This window comes from Dipodomys merriami, unplaced genomic scaffold (genome assembly GCF_024711535.1).
Source record: "Dipodomys merriami isolate MVZ:Mamm:240054 unplaced genomic scaffold, mDipMer1.0.p SCAF_1, whole genome shotgun sequence".
Lineage (NCBI taxonomy): Eukaryota > Metazoa > Chordata > Mammalia > Rodentia > Heteromyidae > Dipodomys > Dipodomys merriami.
Window position 1 is genome coordinate 27,215,208 of NW_027202270.1, and position 22,073 is coordinate 27,237,280.

The window sequence follows — 22,073 nt, forward strand, 5'->3', positions numbered from 1 at the left end:
GAAAACAACAGTGAAACCATTGTCTAGGACCTCTGGCCCTGACTGGCTTCTCAGGTCCTACATTTGCCTCCGCAAAATTACACAGACTTGGGATTACTTCAGAGTAATGAAAGTTTCCTGAGTGTGTACCACCATGCCCAGCATGGAAGTTGCATGCAGAATTAACCAATGCCAAGAATTACTAAGACACTACTGAATATTGAACCTTAAGGTTCTGAGTACTTGGTAGATAAGTGCTCTACACAGGTCAATTTTTAGTGTATTAGGATTTGTGTTTTATAATTTGTACTGACTGTTCATGTATGTGTGTTCTTTTACAGGTACTGCAACAGCCATCTGCAGGTACTTGGCTTTATCCCGAAAAAAGAGAGGAAGAAAAAGAGTGACCCTATAGATGAGGTGAAGGTCAGGCACCCGGTGGACACCATGGCCTTTAGCCTGACAGTGCCCACATTGGCCTTGAAGATGCCCAATGGACTGGATGGCATGTCCCTCTCTCCACCTGGGGCAAGGGTTCCTCTCCACTACCTGGAAACAGAGCTGGAAGACCCATTTGCTTTCAACGAGGAAGATGACGACCTAAAGAAAGGGGCAACTGTCAGAAAGAAGTTGCAGAGCAAGCTGGCCCAGAATCGGCAGCGCCAGAGAGAGACCGAGATTTTGAAAGTTCGGCAAGAGCACTTTAGTCCCCCTCCTGCACCTTCCCGGCAGCCTCTCCAGCACTCCCGCCCGTCACCTTCCTCGACTTCTTTAAAACCTCCAGCGCCACTGCAGGGTTCAGTCTGCAAGTCACCTCAACCTCAGAACACCAGCCTACCACTGCAGGGAGTGGCCCCCACCACACACACTATAGCACAAGCAAGGCAGTTGACTCACAAGAGGCCTCTGCCCCTCCTGCCATCCAGTAGGGCTCCTGGCACTGATCCACCCAGGACTGACCGGGTCCTCATGAAAGCCACCACCTTCTCTCCACACTTCTCCTGTATAAGTCAGCTGCAGAGGTTGGTGAAACTGTGCACTCAGAAACATCAGTTGGACACTGATCTGTTTCCCCATTTAGGTGAGTTATCATTTGTTCACTCTACATGGTGCAGTGTGGAATGTGTTCTGTCACATGACATTTTACTCTCACAACTACTGTCTACCTACCTGCTATGGTAGGATGTCTGTAAAAAGTACGGAGCAAGAGTATTTATGTCTTTTTTTTTTTTTTGGTCATGGGGCCTGAACTCTGGGCCTGGGCACTATCCCTCAGCTCTTCAGCTCAAGGCTAGCATTCTACCACTTGACCACAGCATCACTTCCGGCTTTTTTTTCCCTGCTTATGTGGTGCTGAGGACTCGAACCCAGGGCCTCACGCATGCAAGGCAAGCGCTCTACCACTGAGCCACCATCCCAGTCCCCACTGTTAGCTTTTGTTAGTAGTAATAGGTTGCGCTGTGGCTCAAGCGGTAGAGTGCTCACCTTGAGCTGAAGAGCTGAGGGACAGCGCCCAAGCCCAGAGTTCAAGCCCCACGACTGACCAAAAAAAAAAAATCTCAAGTCAAGCACCTGTAATCCTAGCTATTCAGAAGGCCAAGTTCTGAGGATCAAAGTTCAAAGCCAGCAGGAAAGTCTGAGGCTCTTATCTCCGATTAATCACCATAGAGCCATAAGTGCGGCTGTGGCTCAAGTGGTAGAACACTTGGTTTGAGCACAAAAGCTCAGAGACAATGCCCAGGACTGAGTTAAAGACCCAGGATTCCTACCAAAAAAAGTAAGTAAGTAAATAAATAAATAAATAACAATTTCTCAAGGCAACTTCTATTCATGATTGAAGACCAAGAAAAAAATACAGATAAATGTTTCAATATAATCATATATCTTTCTTATGTTGCTTCTGAATCCCAAATTTATCCTCTTGAGTTTCTATACTTGCTATTAATCTTTGGGGGTGGGGGGGCACGTGCCTAGGATCTTGTTATGTAGCCCAGGCTGGCATCACATTTGTGTTCGCCTTTGAGTGCTTGATTATAGGCATTACAACTATGCCCAGCTTGTTTTGGTTTTGATCACTTAAATTGTTAATTCATTTAAAGGTTATTTGTGATGTGATTTGATATTAGCTATGTTTCTTCTCTCAGGGAGGTGTGTGTATATGTGTGTGTGCATGTGCACACATATGTGCATGCTCACCAGTACTAAGCTGGAACTCAGAGTCTCAAGCTTTCAAGGCCTCTAACTTGGATTTTTTGACTAAGGCTGGCATTCTACCACTGAAGCCACTGCTTTTTGCTTTTTGTTTTTCTACCACTGCTTTTTGCTTTCATTGAACTTTTTTCATTGAACTTTTTGCTTCAGACCTTGAGGATTATAGGAGTGAGCCACCAGTGTTGGACTTAGAAACAATTACTTACATGCAAGATGCATATACTTACATGCATGATAATCAAGCAAAGCATATCAACAGTAGTAACTGGGCAATAACAATGCAAATCTCAGTATAGACAACAGGAAATAGCAATGAAAACAACAGTAAGTTGCTAGATTGGTTAAAATTATATGCACTCTTGGAGAAGTTATATTTCATACAATGCTGTTTAGTAGGTAGCAGTCTCTTTCACACACACACACACACACACACACACACACACACACACACACACACACACACACACACACACACACACAGCCTGCAAACAAACTTTATTTTTCTTTTACATGTTTTATAAAGTAGTATATAGCTATTAGGAAGAATGAAGGAAAGCCAGGCGCTGGCTCACACCTGTAATCCTAGCCACTCAGGAGGCTGAGATCTGAGGATCACAGTTCAAAACCAGCCTGGGCAGGAAAGTCCATGAGACTCTTATCTCCAATTAACCACCAGAAAACCAGAAGTGGTGCTGTGGCTCAAGTGGTAGAGCACTCACCTTGAGCTGAAGAGCTGAGGGTCAGCGCCCAGATTTAGAGTTCAAGCCCCATGACCAACAAAAAAAGAAAGAAAGAAATCTTTTGGCTTAAATGTGCTCATGATTTAACAGGTAGGAAAATCAAAAGGTATTATCAATTTTTTCTTTTTTTTTTTTCTGGTCCTGGGCACTTCCTGAAATTCTTTTTCTCAAGGCTAGCAATGTACCACATGGGCCACTTCTGGCTTTTTCTATGTACTTTATTATAGAGATAAGAGTCTAACATGTAGACCTAACATAACACATGGTCACATTGGTCACAATCTATTAGAATAACTCAAAAATAATTCTCAGGTGGGGGTAGGGGGGGAGATAGGAGGGCAGGGATGGTAAAGGGAGAAACAAAGGAGGAGGCAACAATGCTTGATAAGAAATGTACTCATGGGGCTGGGAAGGTGGCTCAGTGGTAAAGTGCTTGCCTTGCATGCATGAAGCCCTGGGTTCGATTCCTCAGCACCACATAAGCAAAAAGAAAAAAGCCGGAAGTGGCACTGTGGCTCAAGTGGTAGAGCACTAGCCTTGAGCTGAAGAGCTGAGGGACAGTGCCCAGGCCCAGAGTTCAGGCCCCACGACCGGACCAAAAAAAAAAAGAAATGTACTCATAACCTTGCTCATGTAATTGTAACCCCTCTGTACAGTATTTTCACAATAAAAAGCTTATTAATTAAGATAATAATAATTTTTTTAAAAAGAGTCTAATGGACTTTATGGCCTAGGTAGGCTCTTTTCGAACTGTGATCATTAGAGCTCAGCTTTCTAAGTAGCTAGGATTACAGTATAAGCTGCCGTCGCCCTGTTGTATTGTAAATTTTAAATGATCAGAACCTCTGCATAATTGATTACTTATGTGGGTGAACTTTGCTTGTTTGGTAACTGAGTATCAGAGTAGACATAAGGGATATAACTATCAGTGAGAATGGAATTAAAGACAGAGGATGTGTTTTATATTTTTTTCACCTACTGTGAAGCTGTTTAACTTTTGACAATTTATTTTTTGTTTTTTTTTGTCAGTTGTGGGGCTTGAACTCTGGGCCTGAGTGCTGTCCCTGAGCTCTTCAGCTCAAGGTGAGCGCTCTACCACTTGAGCCACAGTACCACTTCTGGTTTTCTGGTGGTTAACTGAAGATAAGAGTCTCATGGACTTTTCCTGCCCAGGCTGCCTTCGGCTGCCTTTGAACCGCAATCCTTAGCTCTCAGCCTCCTAAGTTGCTAGGATTATAGGTGTGAGCCACCAGCGCCTGGCTTCTTTTGACTATTTTTAAAAGTTAATAAAAAATTTTAAAAAATATAAGTAACTATCAGATTATTAACCATAGTACGTACTAATTTATTCATACCTTGGTATACTTTTCAAAGACATAAAATTGACTTCCTATTATACATGCTGATTTGTTACCTGTTCAAAATTTTTATAGTGATGTATTTTCAAGGTAATAATTAGTTTCATATGCAGCTTATTTTTTCATGGCTGAATTCAGCCTCTAATTTGTCATTTTTTATTTCTATCATTATAAATTGTTGCAGATACATAGCCTTGCAGCAAAGTAAATTACTGTCTCATCTTTAATTGTTTTTCTTCAAGTAGATAATTAGAAGTGGAATTGCCAATTTCAAGCCTTTGCTTTTTTTATTTGATTATTTTTTGTAGTGCTGGGAAAATCAGGCCTTGCCTGTGATATGTAGTTTTCTACCATTGAGCTACAGATCCCAGCCCCCTTGGCATTTTTTTTTTTTGTTTTGTTTTTTTGGAGGCAGTTTTATTATATAGCCCACAGTGGTCCTGAGCTTTTTTTGTTGGTTGTGAGGCTTGAACTCAGGGCCTATGTGCTGTTCACTTTGAGCCACAGCGTCACTTCTGGTTTTAAGTGGTTAATTGGAGGTAGGTGTCTCACAGGGACTTTTCTTTCCTTTTTCTCTTTTTGCTCAGTTTGAAGCCAGCTTGGGCTGGCTGTGAGACTCTTATTTCCAGTTCACCAAAAAAATGGAAGTGGCACTGTGGTTCAAGTAGTAGAGCAGTAGCCTTGAGCACAGAGAGGCTCAACAACAGAGCCCAAATCTTAAGTTTAAGCCCTGGGATCAGCAGGAAAAAAAAGTGATTGATGGGGTTGGGAAGGTGGCTCAGTGATAGAGTGCTTGCCTTGTATGCATGAGGCCCTGGGTTCGATTCCTCAGCACCACATAAGCAGAAAAGGCCAAAAGTGGCACTGTGTGGTAGAGTGCTAGCCTTGAGCTGAAGAACTGAGGGATGGGGCCCAGTCCCAGAGTTCAGGCCCCAGCTATGAGCACTGGTACCTGGCTGATTTTTTTATTTTTTATTTTTTTTGTTCGGTTGTAGGGCCTGAGCACTGTCCCTCAGCTCTTCAGCTCAAGGCTAGCGGTCTACCATTTGAGCTACTGTGCCACTTCCCGATTTTTCTGTTTATGTGGTGCTGAGGAATCAAACCCAGGGCCTCATGCATGCAAAGCAAGCGCTCTACCACTGAGTCACATTCCTGGCCCTGATTTTTTTTTTTTTTAACCATTTTCCCAACAAATGAAAAGCTTGGGAGAAAACCCATTCAGTTTTTGTTTGAGTCAGGATTTTCTTACGAAGCCAAGGCTATCCTTACATGTTCTTTCTTTTCTTTCTTTTTTCTTTGGGGTGTCTAAGGTTTGGAACCCACACCTCCAGCCTGCTTGTTATAACAGCAAGCCCTCTGCTAACTGAATTCCAGCCCTGATCCCAGCCTTTGATCTTGAACTCTCAATTCTTCAACGTCAGTTACCACACGTTGTTATTTTTTTTTAATCAAAATGTATTTGCTACCAAGGTTAATTTTGAGAACTCAGGAATTGAAATGCACTCTTAGGACTAAGCATATTCACACAAAGATTATTTAAAAGAAACATTCAGTCTAGCAATTATTTGTGGGAGTCCTATCTGAGCTGGTCATCTCAGTTACTTACATTAGAATTGGTGATAATGAAGTTGAGATCAGAGGTTTGTGTGGATGGGCAATTAATTTCATAGTATGAGAAATGTTTCCATCTTAGTTCTTCTAACTTAGAGCTTGACATGTTCAGAGGAAATACAAGTGTCTTAATAGAAATTATTTCTACAAAATAATTAAGATAATTTATGTCATTTTAAAGGTAACCTAAGTATCATTTTGAAGTACCTCACCTTCAACATATTGTTATTGTGACCGACCAGTTTGTTTCTTGCTTTTTTTTCCTCTCTATATAAATTTTTACTTTGAGAAAAGGTATTCACTTTTTAAGGTGACCTGACACTATTTGAAGTTTTCTTATGACAGTGGTAATATGTAATTTACGCATTTACAATTTACATTTCAATTAACCTTTCTTAATTTCATCATTTGGCACATGTAAACTCATTTAAATCTTGGAAGAAATCTATGTGTTTCATTTAAATATAATTCTGTCTAATGAAGTTGGTCTTTAGGTTTTTGAGGCTTTCAGGACGGGAAGATATAAATAAAATGGTATTATCAAAGAGTCTATCAAGTTTTATGTGATATTAAAGCTTATGCTAAATTTATGTGGTCTCACATGCTGTTACACTTTCTATTCAAGATTCTGTGTCACATCTGCTTATGATCATCTTTTCAGGACATAAACTTTTTTTCCCTTGTGCGTGCTTTATTTGTTTGCTAGGATGACCTACCATTTGACCCATGCCTCTTGGTGTGTGTGTGTGTGTGTGTGTGTGTGTGTGTGTGTGTGTGTGTGTGTGTGTGTGTGTGTGTGTGTGTGTGTGTGTGTGTGTGTGTGTGTGTGTGCCTGTGTGTGTGCCTGTGTGTGTGCCTGTGTGTGTGCCTGTGTGTGCCTGTGTGTGTGTGTGTGTGCCAGTGTGTGTGTGTGTGTGTGTGTGTGTGTGTGTGTGCCAGTTCTAGAGCTTAAACTATAGCCTGGTGTGTGTGTGTGTGTGTGTGCGTGTGTGCCTGTGTGTGTGCCTGTGTGTGTGCCAGTGTGTGTGTGTGTGTGTGTGTGTGTGTGTGTGTGTGTGTGTGCCAGTTCTAGAGCTTAAACTATAGCCTGGGCACTGACCCTGAGCCTTTTTGCTCAAGGCCAGTGCTCTACCATTTGAGTCACAGCTCCACTTTCAACTTTTTGGTGATTTTCCTGCATAGAGCACAAGCCTTAAGCAAAAGAGCTCAGGGACAGTGCCTAGGTCCCACAACTGACCCCCCCACACACACACACAATGAAAAAGTTTAATGAACTAATTGGTGTTTATATTATATTTCTACACTTTCCCCTCTAATTTTGTTTTTGGAAAATGGAGTACAAAATGTTGTAGGTTTTCCTTAAAAGAATTACCATTATGTGCTGGGCGCCGGTGGCTTATACCTGTAATCCTAGTTATTCAGGAGGCTGAGATCTGAAGATCACAGTTCAAAGCCAGCCTGGGCAGGAAAGTCTGTGAGAAAGAGGGGCTGGGAAGCTGGCTCAGTGGTAAAGCACTTGCCTTGCATGCCTGAGGCCCTGGGTTCGATTCCTCAGCACCACGTAAGCAAAAAGAAAAAAAGCTGGAAGTGGCGCTGTGGCTCAAGTGGTAGAGTGCTAGCCTTGAGCTGAAGAGCTGAGGGACAGCGCCCAGGCCCAGAGTTCAGGCCCCACGACCGGACCCCCCCAAAAAAAAAGAACATTATGCTAGCTGGGTGCCAGTGGCTCACCTCTGTAATATTAACTACTCAGGAGGCTGAGATCTGAGGATTGAGGCTCGAAGCCAGCCTGGGCAGAAAAGTCCCCTTGAGACTCCAATCTCCAATAAACTTCTCAGAAAAGCCAAAATTGTCTCTGTGGCTCAAGTAGTAGAATGCTAGCCTTGAGCACAAAGAGGCCCAGGGACAGCGCCTAGACCCTGAGTTCAAGCCCCAGGACCAGCACCCCAAAAAAGAATTAATATTGATCTCAAACCTCATTAGCAATTGAAATTGCTATCCTGTCCCACTTCCCCTTCCCAAAGTACTCTACCACTTACCTATACCTCCAGTCTGAACATTCCTTTATTTGTCCTGCACTCTTTGCTTGTGCTGTTTGCATTCTGTTAGTAAAGAGTCTGACAAAAGTTCATCCTTAGAATGTAGCATAGTCTTATTGTACAATGTAGTCTGTTTTAAATCTGAGTGTGTGTGTGGTGTACATTACCTTTGCGAGAGTTGAAAAGAGACTCCTTGGGAGGCATTTCTTCACAGGCTATGATAGTACTTGCTGTGAGTGGTGGATCAGTATCTTGAATAGCTTTTCAAGGTAAATTTTTCCTAACTTAATATCCCTTGTGTGCTGCAGGGTTGGACTGGTCTGAAGAAAGCGGAGAGGAGCAGGAGGATTCAGAGCAGGCCTCACCATACCAGGTTGCATGGTCCATCCGAGAAACCCTGAGATATGAAAGACACATGTAAGCCTTTTTTGCTTTTATCTTAAATCTGTAGTAGATTACCTTTTTCCCTATTGGTGTTATGTTTTTATTTTTGTAGATCAATTTTTTTGTAAGGAAAGCGAAGTAGGTTCTATTTGTGAATATATGGACCATGTTGTTTGAACAAAGCAGAAATATTCTTAAGTTTTCTTGGTCCATTTGTTGTATACCTTTTCCATTCATCACTGAAGAACCCAACTGTAACAACTGAGAGTTGAAAGGACCTTAAAGATAAGCTGGTGCCATTTCCTTATCTTATAAGAGGGAAATGCAGACCCAGCCAGAGCTAGAACTCTACCCCTTGAGCCACAGCTACTTCTGGCTTTTTTTGTTTGTTTGTTTGTTTTGGGTGGTTAATTGGAGTTAAGAGTCTCAACGACTTTCTTGCCTGGTCTGGCTTCAAACTGCAGTCCTTAGATCTCAGCCTCAGAATGAGCCAGCTGCACCTACTAGAAATAATGCTTTTTACCTCACATGTCTTTATCCAGTCTGGTCCATTCTTTGTGTGTGTGTGTTTGAAGGTAAAAAATTCTTTGTTTTTGTGCCTGGGTGCTGTCCCTCAGATATTTTTGCTCAAGGCTGTATCCCTTGAGCCACAATCCATTTCCAGCTTTTTTGGTGTTTAATTGGAAATTAGAGTCTTAGGGATTTTCCTGTCTTAGCTGGCTCTCAGCCTCCTTAGTAGCTGGGTTTACAAGTATAAGAGACACCACTGCTCAGCTGATCGTTCATTTTTTTTCCCTCCCTGCCTCCCTCCCTGCCTCCCTCCTTCCCTCCCTCCCTTCCTCCCTCCCTCCCTCCCTTCCTTCCTTCCTTCCTTCCTTCCTTAGTTCCTTCCTTCCTTCCTTCCTTCTTTCCTTCCTTCCTAAGTTCTAGTTTTGTAGCTCAGGCTACTTCCCAAGTGTTATGATTACAGTTGTACACATAATATGTGACTTCAGACCATGATTCCAGGTTTGATCTGCCTATCAACCATTTCTCACCAAATATTGTCTATATACCTTGAATTCTAGAATTAAACTATTTAACATGTAGTTAATCTTTCTGATTCCCCTATTTTATGAAAAGTGTTGCTGTTTTGTTGTCTTACTAAAGTAAATTGAAAATGAGTTTTATTTGGAGAATTTCATGCCATGCCTTGAAATATAAACAAACCTGGGGTCTTAGATAACAAGTTTAGGATATGTTGCACTGTATTTGGAATTATCAATAATTTTTACTGCTAATAACACCTACACATCATTTCATTCTCTTTCTTTAGAATCTAGGAAGAGAGTCAGCTTTGTTTCTCATGTCACAGATGATGAAAGTTAAAGGAGAAAACTAGTACATACTGAGATGCACTTGTCACAGATGAGGAAAGTTTTTTTGTTTTTGTTTTTGTTTTTTGTTATTTTTTTGGGTCCGGTCGTGGGGCCTGAACTCTGGGCCTGGGTGCTGTCCCTCAGCTCTTCAGCTCAAGGCTAGCACTCTACCACTTGAGCCACAGCGCCACTTCCGGCTTTTTTCTTTTTGCTTATGTGGTGCTGGGGAATCGAACCCAGGGCCTCATGCATGCAAGGCAAGCGCTCTACCACTGAGCCACATTCCCAGCCCAGATGAGGAAAGTTAAAGAAGAAAATTAGTACATACTGAGATGCACTAAGGGTCATGACCACTGTTGCCGAGAGGAAATGAGCCAAAACTAGCCTTTCTGTTCCAGGTCACTGCTCTTCCTTAGCAACCAAGTGTGAAAAGATAATGTCACAGGTTGTAGTTAGAAGTAAGAAGCATTAAGTACTGGTGGTTCATGCCTGTAATCCTAACTACTCAAGAGGCTGAGATCTTAGGATCAAAGTTCAAAGCCAGCCCAGGCAGGAAAGTCCTTGAGATTCTTTTTTTTTTTTTTAGTATTTTATTTTTTGGTCCAGTCGTGGGGCCTGAACTCTGGGCCTGGGCACTGTCCCTCAGCTCTTCAGCTCAAGGCTAGTGCTCTACCACTTGAGCCACAGTGCCACTTCCGGCTTTTTTCTTTTTGCTTATGTGGTGCTGAGGAATCGAACCCAGGGCCTTGAGCATGCAAGGCAAGCGCTCTACCACTGAGCCACCTTCCCAGCCTGTCCTTGAGATTCTTATCTTTAATGAACTGCCAGAAAACCGGAAGTGGCACTGTGACTCAAAGTGGTAGAGCACTAGTCTTGAGTGAAAAAATTCAGGGACAGCACCCAGGCTCTGAGTTCAAGCCCCATGACTAGGGAAGAAGTTTGCAGATTTTCTATTTATCTTTTTTTTTTTTTTTTTTTTTTTTCCGGTTATGGGGCCTGAACTCTGGGCCTGGGTGCTGTCCCTCAGCTCTTCAGCTCAAGGCTAGCACTCTACCACTTGAGCCACAGCGTCACTTCCGGCTTTTTTCTTTTTTGCTTATGTGGTGCTGAGGAATCGAACCCAGGGCCTCATGCATGCAAGGCAAGCGCTCTACCACTGAGCCACCTTCCTAGCCCGAAGTTTGCAGATTTTCTGTATTAGGTTCATGTCAGTAATGTCTGTGGTCCAGGCCAGCATGCATTCATTTTGCTGTCAGTCTGACAGCATTTGAATTATGAATAAACTTCAGAAACTTTTTTTTTTAATTTTATTTTATTTGAGAACATACTGTACAGAGGGGTTACAATTACATTGGCAGGATAATGCATACATTTCTTACCAAGCATTGCAGCCTCCTCCTTTGTTTACCCTTCACCTCCCTTCCCAGCCTCCCCCCTCCCCCCCAACTTCAGAAACTTTTATAAGCTGCATCTACTATGTTCTTTCACAGTTAGCTTGGGACGCACTGATATAGTCCCTCCTCTCTAAAGCAGAATCTTTCCAATTACAGTTTTGACCTGTGATTATCTCCCCTGTGATTATCTTTTATTTTCCCTGTCATCCTCCCCTCTCCTTTCCACTGAATATTACCTCATCCTAGATATGCAACTACAGGGCCATGGAGTCATTTAATCATCTTATCCTTTGGATCCACTTGCCAAATAGAGTTAATTCTTTCATGATAATGGCCCTTCTATGTATTAGCTCTTCTATTATCTCTGTGACTTCTTAAACACTCCACTGCTGTTCATTTGTTTGTTCTTAACCCTGAAATGTTTATATCTCCCCTAAGTAGGCTTCAGTTTATCATTTCCAACAGTTTATTTAGAGAGTCCCCTTTGGCACTGGGGTACAGCTCGGGTAGAGTGCCTATGGAGCATGTGTGGGTTCTCGGGGGTGGGATGCCTTGTTTATAAATTGTGCTGCTGTCTATGCCTAGTCTCTGCTAAGCAGTTATTACCCCTTCCACTTCCTCAACTGACAAAGTTTGTATTTTATACATGCTCATTATGTCCCATATTTTCCATTCCTGCTGCTTTTCCCAGCATGAGTGTATATTATCTCTTACCTGGAACTTTCTAATAGTTTTCTAACTATTTTCTTTAGCCTAGTGTTGATTCTGTAATTTGCTGACTATAATTTTCACATGCAAACTACTAGTCATTTTGTTTGGTTTTTGGTTTTATTTTGTTTGTTGGTCATGGGGCCTGAACTCTAGGCCTGGGCACTGTCCTCAGCTCTTCAGCTCAAGGCTAGTGCTCTACCACTTGAGCCACACCACCACTTCCAGGTTTGTCTGTTTATGTGGTGCTAAGGAATCGAATCCAGGGCCTCATGCATGCAAGGCAAGCACTCTACCACTGAGCCACCTTCTCAGCCCCTATCTTGTTTATTAAAGGTATTTATAGTGCTTAACTGGAATTACTGGAACTCCCAAGTGTAAACCATTCCCATGCCCCACCTACCTAACAGAGATTCTGGTTCAGTAGGTCTAAGGTGGGTCCTAGTGTTCATAGGCATTTCTAGTTTGTGTCCAGATAATTTAATCATCAGTCTCTCTGTATACACTTAGTCATTGATTTTGTTCTCTTTTGAATAGTTTAGGAATGTGTTTTATCTATCTAAATTACATTGCAATTTAAAACTTTGTAACTGCTTTGAATATATTAACAATTCGAAACAAGAGCTTTGTACCTGTTTCTGGAAGAGATTCTGAACAGTTTGCAGTCTACTGGAAGAAAGAGGGACCAGTCAATAATTTATAGAAGATTAATGAGAGAATATGTAGTTTGTGGTGTTATAATTGTGGTATTTATATGTTACAGTAGAAAGGAAGGAAGAAAATATTGTTAGCTTTCAAGTTATGTGCATTAGGGGCTGGGAAGGTGGCTCTGTGGTAGAGCGCTTGCCTTGCATGCCTGAGGCCCTGGGTTCCATTCCTCAGCACCACATAAGCAAAAAGAAAAAAGTTGGAAGTGGCACTGTGGCTCAAGTGGTAGAGCGCTAGCCTTGAGCTGAAGAGCTGAGGGACAGCGCCCAGGTCCAGAGTTCAGGCCCCACGACCGGACCCAAAAAAAAAAAAAAGTTATGTGCATTATTCCTAACAGAATAATAAGATGTAAATAAAACCTTATTCCTAACAATAAATGTGATTCTTAATGGACATTTTAACCTTGGTGATGATAGAAAATGCTCACTAATCATAAATAGCATCCTCTGCACACAGCACTTGTAACTGCCCATTGCCAAAATGCTGTTTCAGAGGTCACTAATTCAAACAAAATAACAATTGGCAGAATTAATGTAAGCCCTACAAAGTGCTTAACAAGAAAAGTGTAGTTAAAAACCAGAATGTGAAGAGGACAGCTGTTAGTTTGATGCTGTCAGAATTCACTGCTCTATATATAGCTTGTGCATTATGAAAAGATGTGTTTTCTTACAACTGTCATTTACTCAGTTTTTAATAAGGGTAAATAAAAGATTTTTCTCTCCAAGAGTCTAGGCGCATTTAAAGTTTAGAAGACTATGGTACATTGAGTCTCTAATAGTGACATACTTAGAACGCTAAGCTAAAAACATTGCTGCCTTGCTTTCAGTTGAAATACTGTGCTTATTTTCAGCTCTATTATAATCTCCACTGGTTTTCTTAAGTGTGTGCTCACATGCTGCAGAAATTTTAAACCTGTGCATCCAACCACCTTCTTCATCCTCATTTCCCATTTCTGTTTTATTTGTTTGGTTTTTTATTGGTCATGGGGCTTAAACTCTAGGCTTGGGCGTGATCCCTCAGCTCATCAGCTCAAAGCGAGCACTCTACTGCTTGAGCCACAGTACCACTTTCCCATTTCTAGAGCTTCACCTGTAATCAGTTTTCACCCCTCTCCTTGTACTTCCAGGTCGGATGATGATGATGCGGACAGTAGGAGCTCCAGGGTGACCCAACTTTGCACTTACTTTCAGCAGAAATACAAGCACCTCTGCCGCTTGGAGCGGGCAGAGTCTCGTCAGAAGAAATGCCGGCATACATTTAGGAAAGCATTGCTGCAGGCAGCCAGTAAGGAGCCTGAGTGTACTGGGCAGCTAATACATGAACTACGGAGAGCTGCGTGCAGTCGAACCAGGTTAGAGCCACCCACAGTCACCCCATCTGTGGGCCTTGTGTCATTTTGGTTTGGAGCAGATTGTTAAGGCACCATGTATGATATACATTTAAGCCCCATATTGTTAAGCATTGTAGTTTGTTTTGTTGCTGAGAAAAAGTTCTACCCTACACACGTGGCAAAAGAAGGCTGACATGTATTGGCAATAAAACTAAAAACATCATGAATTTTTGCCAAAGTTATATTAGAATCATTGATGATTTGAGGCAGGGCCTTGCTATATAATCTCCCTGTTGTGCTGAAAAAAGATATCAGTGACAACTCAATGTTTATTTATTTTTATTTATTATTATTATTATTTTGTCAGTTGTGGGGGCTGAACTCTGGGCACTGTCCCTCAGCTCTTCAGCTCAAAGCTAGTGCCCTACCACCTGAGCCACAGCACCACTTCTGGCTTTTTTTCCCTGTTTATATGGTGCTGAGGAATCAAACCCAGGGCCTCAAGCATGTGAGGCAAGCACTCTACCACTGAGCCAACTTCCCAACCCCACAACTCAAGATTTTTAAAATAGTTTTTTAATACCTTGAAGTCAGTGCTTAATAAACAAATACATTTTTGGTTTATATATGTAAACAAAAAAAGGTGTTATGTTTAATATTAAGTAAACAGAGCAGAAATAACATTTAAATACCAAAACTTGAAGTTGTACTCATTTTAAAAATATGTGCCGGGTAAGTAGATTTTGAAGGACGAGATTAGTTCAGCCATTTCACGTAGTGTCTCCATTCCCTGTTAAAAGTCAAGCTTGAAAAGATATAACACCTAGGTGATAAACTCCTAGTGGTGATAATAGACCAGTAACTCCTGACTATTTCCTGTTTGCCATTGTATATATTTAGTCAGATGTTTGGATGTGTTATATCTTTTCATGCTCACAACAACCTGCCTGACCCCCTCTAAACAAATGAGACTGTTGAGGCTTTAGGAAGTCTCAGTAATGTGTGTACACCTAGCTAGTAAGAGGCAGAGATGAAATTCAGAACTACGCTTGGTGATTCTAGTCTCAGGTTTTTTTGGGTGTGTTTTTTTGTTTTGGTCAGTCATGGGCCTGAACTCTGGGCCTGGGCGCTGTCTCTCAGCTCTTCAGCTCAAGGCTAGCACTCTACCACTTGAGCCACAGTGCCACTTTTGGCTTTTTCTGCCTATGTGATGCTGAGGAATCAAACCCAGGGCCTCATGCATGCAAGGCAAGCACTCTACCACTGAGCCACCTTCCCAGCCCGTAGTCTCAGGTTTTTTGCATCACTTTGCTCTCTAGTCTCTAAAAGTAGTTCCTAAATACCACTTGAAAACCAAAAGCAAGCCAGTATGCTCTCAGAAGGTTGAGGCTGGAGGCTAACAAGTTCAAAGCTAACCTAGACTATGTAATTAGTTTAAGGCCAGCTTGGGCCTTGTCTTATGAAATTACAACCCAAAGGAAACTAAAAAGCAAAAAAAAAAAAACCAAAAAAAACCAGATGGATATATTTAAAGATATTATGATGTAGTTATTTGCTTTTTTTTCTTCTTTTTTTTGTCAGTGTTGGGCTTGAACTCTGGGCCTGGGTGCTGTCCCTGAGCTCTTTAGCTCAAGGGTAGCAATCTACCATTTGAACCACAGCACCAGTTCTGGTTTTCTGGTGGATAACTGGAGATAAGAGTCTCATGGATTTTCCTGCCCAGGCTCTTTGAACCACAATCCTCAGATCTCAGTCTTCTGAGTAGCTAGGATTACAGGTGTGAGATACCAGGGTCCTGCTTAGTTATTTGCTTTGAATGCTGGTAGATTAGAGAAATATACAGTTGGTAATTATAATACCTGCTTTCTTTAGCTCATCTTTGCATTTTAATGACTAGTAGGTATTATAGATAGTTACAGTGTGGGTGTTCATAATGTTGAAACATAATGGCACACCATTTGAGCATTTAAAGAACATTAATTCTGGTTTTCTTTCCTTAGCATCAGGCGGACCAAGTTGAAGGAGATGGAGTCAGCAGCATGCAGTGGAATGGTGAAGGGTGAACAGTGCACTAACAAAGTCCTTCCATTCACTAGACATTGTTTCCAACGTATCCTTTAGCTAAACTGAACAGGCATTGGAAAAGCATTTATTGTTTGGGGCTGCCTATTTCTTTTTTCTAATAATGAGGTCCTAGGGATTGAAGGTAGGACATGCTAGGCAAATTCACTGAAGGTGGCTGCATTTCAATCCCATGTTTACATTTTTTCCCATGTTTACATTTTTCCCCTCTTTTGTTTTTGAGATAGGGTTACTATCTAACCACAGTCCTTCAGATCTCAGACTCTTGAGTAACTAGGATTATAGAATGAATCACCAGCAAATCACCAGAAAATCTTTTGTTGTTGTTGGTGGTGGTGGTGGTAGTGGTTGTGGGGCTTGAACTCCTGGCTATGTATGTCACTTTTTATTTCATTTTATTTTTGGTGCCAGTCCTAGGGCTTGAACTCTTACCTGGCCATTGTGAGCCACAGCTCTACCTTGGCTTTGGGGTGGTTAATTGGATATAAGAGCCTTTTTTTTCCTGCCCAGGCTGGCTTCAAACTGTGATCCTCATATCTTAGCCTACTGAGTATCTAGGATTACAGGTGTGAGCCAGCAGGGCCTGGCTAAAGAAAATCTTTCTGGTGGAGATTTGAGGACTGTATTAAGAAGAAATGATCCTCCTCAAAATATCTGAAATTGGTTCAGAATAGTATTATTAATAGAGATTTGCCTTAGGAGCCCATTATTAGCAAAACAGACTCCTGCAGAAATATCTACTAAATGGTAAATTCAGGTGCTGTCATTTTCCTGTACCAGCAGATTGATTGGGATATTACCTGTTACAAATAATAAAATTCATAGATATGCACTATAAGTAAGGAAAGTAGCAAATTTTATCCAGATATGGAAGCAAAGAATCATGGTATATTTTACTCCTAACTTGCAAACTCTAGATATCCTCTTGAACCGCTCTCAGCAGCTCTTCTCCAGCTGCACTGCCAAGTTCGCAGATGGGCAGCAGTGCTCTGTGCCAGTTTTTGACATTACCCACCAGACACCTCTGTGTGAAGAACATGCCAAAAAAATGGTAAGTTCAGATTTTATTTCCTGCAGTAAAAGTTTTCAAACCTGTGACATTTCTTCCCAGTAGGAAATACCTTGTGATACAGTACAAACTGTTGGGTATGCATCACTGAAACAAGTTTTGCAAAAACTGTTTTTATTACTTGAAGTTTTCCAGTGAGTTTTTTTTACCTAATTAAAAAAAAATCCTAATGATGACTTATGGAATTAATTTTAGATCCTCACTAAACAACTAACCCAAAACATTGCTTTAGAAGATTTTTAGTGTAGGTTAAATACCCTTAATCTGAACATCCCAAATCCATGAGGTTCCAAGGTGCTACGATATTCAAAAATTTCAGGATGATTCCTCAGCATGGGAGTGGTAGGCAAGAGATGACATTTTTAATATTGTTTTTTTTTTTTTTTTTTTTTTTTTTTTTTTTTTTTTTTTTTTTTGCTTATGTGGTGCTGAGGAATCGAACCCAGGGCCTCATGCATTGCAAGGCAAGTGCTCTACCACTGAGCTACCTTCCCAGCCCCTTTAATATTGTTTTTTACAGTTATTGTGAGCTAGGTATCTTTTGAAGCCAGGCACTGGTAGCTCATGCCTGTAATCCTAGCTACTCAGAACGCTGAGATCTGAGGATCACAGTTCAAAGCCAGCTGGGGCAAGAAAGTCCATGAGACTCTTCTACAGTTAATCACCAGAGAACTGAAAGTGGCACTGTGGCTCAAAGTGGTTGAGCACCAGCCTTAAGTAAAAGAACTCAGGGGCAGTGCCCAGGTACGGAGTTGAAGCTCCATGCCAGACAAAATAATAATGTGGTGTATTCAAATGTATATCTGCCAGACAAAATAATAATGTGGTATATTCAAATGCATATCTGTGGGAGGAAGGCACAGAATCTGAGTGAAGGGGGCTGAAAAGCAGCAGTGGAGCACAGTGGACATTGATGAAAGTGAACTATACAACTTGTGTGTGGAGATGGGAAGGAAGGAATTGAGTGAGGGAACAGGTGACACTGTACAAAAGGAAATGTACTTATTACATGACACATGTAAATGTAATCCCTCTGAATATCACCTTTATAATAACAATAAATAAATTTAAAACAAAACAAAAATACTTGTTGAGCAAAAGTGACGCTTTATTGCCAAGGTTATAACATGCTCTGGTCCCAAACTTCTTAGGTGTTCTTTTTTCTCATTTGTGCTTTTTCATTTACCTTAAAATGATTATCTTCCTTCCCAATCACATAAAATCTTGTTACCCTTTACTCTAACAAAACTGAAGATAACTAATTTTGCTTTTCTGTATCCATAGGAAGTATTTATATCATCACTGTTCAGTTTTCTATATTCTGTAATGTATACATGTTTTTCTCATAGGAGAGTATAAGTCCTTTGATAGCACAAATTGTGTACAGTATTTTTTCTTCCCAGTGGTGGAGATGGAAGCTGAGGTGTTGTACTTGCTAGGCAAGCATTCTGCCACTGAGCTACACAGCCAATCAGCTCTCACAGTGTCTTTAAATGCATGATTGACAGTATACATATGTATACAAACATACATATGTTGAATTGATATGGGATAAATTAATCTCTTGCCTATTCAACTGTCATTATAAATAGCTTTAAATCTATAGGCTGGACGCTGGTGGCTCATGCCTGTAATCAGATCTCAGGAGGCTGAGATCTGAGGATCACAGTTCAAAGCCAATTGGGCATGAAAGTACTGAGACTTTTATCTCCAATAAACTACTCAGAAAACTGGAAGTGGCACTGTGGCTCAAGTGGTAGAGTGTTCTCCTTGAGCTGAAGAGCTGAGGGATAGTGCCCAGACCCAGAGTTCAAGCCCCACAACTCACTTAAAAAAAAAAAAAATCTATAATAGGTCTAAATACTTAGGTAACTAAATTTTTGACAGATTATCTCAGGTTTTTATGATGAAATTAACGAAATAAAACCATAAGATATTTTCATATTATGGTATAAAGTGATGTTTTAATACATATATTTTTTGTATAGAATTTATAGCAGTTTAGGGGCTGAAAAGGTGGCTCAGTGGTAGAGCGCTTGCCTTGCATGCCTGAGGCCCTTGGTTCGATTCCTCAGCACCACATAAGCAAAAAGGAAAAAAAAAGCCAGAAGTGGCGCTGTGGCTCAAGTAGTAGAGCACTAGCCTTGAGCTGAAGAGCTGGGGGACAGCGCCCAGGCACAGAGTTCAGGCCCCACGACCGGAACCCCCCCCCCAAAAAAAAGAATTTATAGCAGTTTAAATCTGTTTCCTCATATATTTAAGTCATTTCCTTATGGTAAAGCTTTTAAAATCTTTTGTTCTGGTTTTATATATATATATATATATATATATATATATATATATATATATATATATATATATATATATATATATATTTTTTTTTTTTTTTTTGGGTCCGGTCGTGGGGCCTGAACTCTGGGCCTGGGTGCTGTCCCTCAGCTCTTCAGCTCAAGGCTAGCGCTCTACCACTTGAGCCACAGCGCCACTTCCGGCTTTTTTCTTTTTGCTTATGTGGTGCTGAGGAATCGAACCCAGGGCCTCATGCATGCAAGGCAAGCGCTCTACCACTGAGCCATCTTCCCAGCCCTGGTTTTATATTTTTGATGTAACCAAAATAAATGCTATCTAGAATCGCTTTATGTTGTGATAACCCCTAAAGAGGGGAGGGGAAGTAATTTGACCAATGAATAATCTCAGTTTTAAAAAACTCATTCATTCCAAAGGATAATTTCTTGAGAGGAGATAACTCCCGTAAAGTTCAGCACCAGCAGCAGAGGAAACCCAGGAAAAAAACCAAGCCTCCTGCACTTACCAAAAAACACAAGAAGAAGAGAAGGCGTGGACCTCGCCGACCCCAAAAACCCATTCCCCCCGCCGTCCCCCAAGGGAACCTCAGCATGCCCACCAGCGTCTCACTGCCAGTGGAGGCCTCACACATCCGGTCAGTCTGATTCTGGGTTTTGCTTTTCCTTTATGCTTCTGGCCAGTCACTCTCAGATCACCTGTTTCCAAGTGCTTGTTGTGCAGTTCCTTCAGAAGCTAGTCAGGTGTCACCCTAGAACTAACTTTCTTTTAATAACAGATTTTGCTGATATCAGCACTTATTGGTTATAGCAGAGAGGAAATGCTAAAATTTAAAAATTGTATGCTGTTAAATTTTTGTGAGATTTTTTTTGGTTGGTTTTTTTGTTTTTGCTTTTGTTTTGAGACTATTGCTTTGTAAATCTAGACTGGCTTGGAATTTCCTAGACTGGCCTCAAAAGTTGTAAATTTTCTTCCAGGGTCTTGTGAGTGTTGGGATTACAGCTGTATACCACCATGCCCTGCCCAATTTTTGTGCTTTTGTTTTTTTTTGGGTTTTTTGCCAGTCCTGGGGCTTGAACTCTGGGGCTGGGGTACTATCTCTGAATTCCTTTTTGCTCAAGGCTAGCACTCTACCACTTGAGCCACAGCGCCACTTCTGGCTTTTTATTTTGGAGTCTTACAGCTTTTAAAAATCTGCCCAGAGGGGCTAGGAAGGTGGCTCAGTGGTAGAGTGCTTGCCTTGCATGCATGAGGCCCTGGGTTCGATTCCTCAGTACCACATAAGCAAAAAGAAAAAAGCCAGAAGTGGCGCTGTGGCTCAAGTGGTAGAGCACTAGCCTTGAGCTGAAGAGTTGAGGGACAGCACCCAGGTCCAGAGTTCAGGCCCCGCTACCAGACCAAAAAAAAAGAAAGAAAAGAAAAAAATCTGCCCAGACTGGCTTTAAATTGTGATCCTCAGATCTCAGCCTCCTGAGTACCTAGGATTGCAGGCCTGAGCCACCAGCACCTGGCCATTTTTTGTGTTGTAATAGAAATTTCATAGATGTTGTCATAGAAATATCATATATATATATATATATATATATATATATATATATTTATTTTAGCAGACTTAAGCATTTTTGACCAGATGAATGAAGCTTCAGTTTTAGCTAATAATTATTTTGATCAAGATTTGAACTTTTACTAAAAAGCATAAAGGACGCGGTGAATACACCAGCTTCTGGTTCATCCTAATTTTAAGTACAGATGTTGCCTAGTAATGATTGCATATTGTGTGTGTGTGTGCGTGCGTGCATGCATGTGCGCGTGTGCGCATGCATGCATACTTGTCCTTGAACTCAGGGCCTGGACACTACCTCTGAGCTTTTTTGCTCAAGGCTAGTGCTCTACCACTTAAGCCACTGCTCCACTTCTGGCTTTTTTAGTGGTTTATTAGAGATAAGAATCTCATGGACTTTGCTGCCATGGTTGGCTTTCAGCTGCAATCCTCATGTCTCAGCTTCCTGGGTAACTATTATTACTGGTATGGGCCACCTGGGCTTAGCTTGCATTGTGAGTAATAGTTGCAGAAACATGACTACATATGGCAAGCTATTTTTGTAATGTGTTGCTTTCAGATTTCCTTCTCATAAAGTAGTGAAAGAGCTATTTCCAGTTAGGGGTTCCCATGTCAAAAGACACTGGATTCTTCTATTCATGGTGAATAACCTTGTCTTGGCAACATTGATGTGGAAGTAAAAGGGGAGTCTTGATACCAACTGCATTGTCTTCCAGGAGCCCATCCACGCCAGAGCTGAGTGCTGATGAGTTGCCGGATGACATTGCCAATGAGATCACTGACATTCCACACGACTTGGAATTGAACCAGGAGGACTTTTCAGATGTCCTGCCCCGGCTACCTGATGACTTGCAAGATTTTGATTTCTTTGAAGGTATGGTCACTTCAATTTATAGAAAAATAGTTGTTTATTTTGTTTCAGGCAGGGTCTCAATATGTGGCCTAGGATGGCCCTGAACTCTTCACCTTGCTTTAGCTTCCTGTGTTTTTATGGTACTGGAAATAGGAGTATGTACCGCCATCCCTATCCTGGGAAATAATCTTTTTGAAACATTTCTACAATGTTCCTCCCAAATATAATGTCTTTTGCCTGGCTCCAGTGGCTCACGCCTGTAATCCTAGCTATTCAGGAGGCTGAGATGTGAGAATCATGGTTCAAAGCCAGCGGGCTGAAAGTCATTGTGAGACTCTTATCTCCTCCAATTAACCACCAGAAGTGGAGCTATGGCTCAAAGTGGTA

General features: G+C 41.4%; 1 protein-coding gene and 1 non-coding gene across 7 annotated transcripts in view; one reads left to right on the forward strand and one right to left on the reverse strand.

Moving 5' to 3' along the window:
• Positions 1–22,073, forward strand: part of Ino80d (INO80 complex subunit D) — a 63,843-nt gene that overhangs the window by 28,226 nt on the left and 13,544 nt on the right. For all 6 annotated transcript variants that reach the window (XR_011371151.1, XM_070018653.1, XM_070018633.1 and 3 more), the window contains 7 exons: positions 321–1,060; positions 8,244–8,352; positions 13,614–13,838; positions 15,818–15,927; positions 16,817–16,950; positions 19,692–19,909; positions 21,550–21,707. Coding sequence is in view for 5 of the 6 variants with exons in the window: in XM_070018653.1 (XP_069874754.1) it covers positions 321–1,060; positions 8,244–8,352; positions 13,614–13,838; positions 15,818–15,927; positions 16,817–16,950; positions 19,692–19,909; positions 21,550–21,707 (1,694 nt within the window). In the remaining variant the exon portion in view is untranslated. The remainder of the gene's footprint in view (positions 1–320; positions 1,061–8,243; positions 8,353–13,613; positions 13,839–15,817; positions 15,928–16,816; positions 16,951–19,691; positions 19,910–21,549; positions 21,708–22,073) is intronic.
• Positions 9,887–9,967, reverse strand: Trnaa-ugc (transfer RNA alanine (anticodon UGC)). Its single transcript has one exon. It is a non-coding gene; the product is annotated as a tRNA-Ala (tRNA).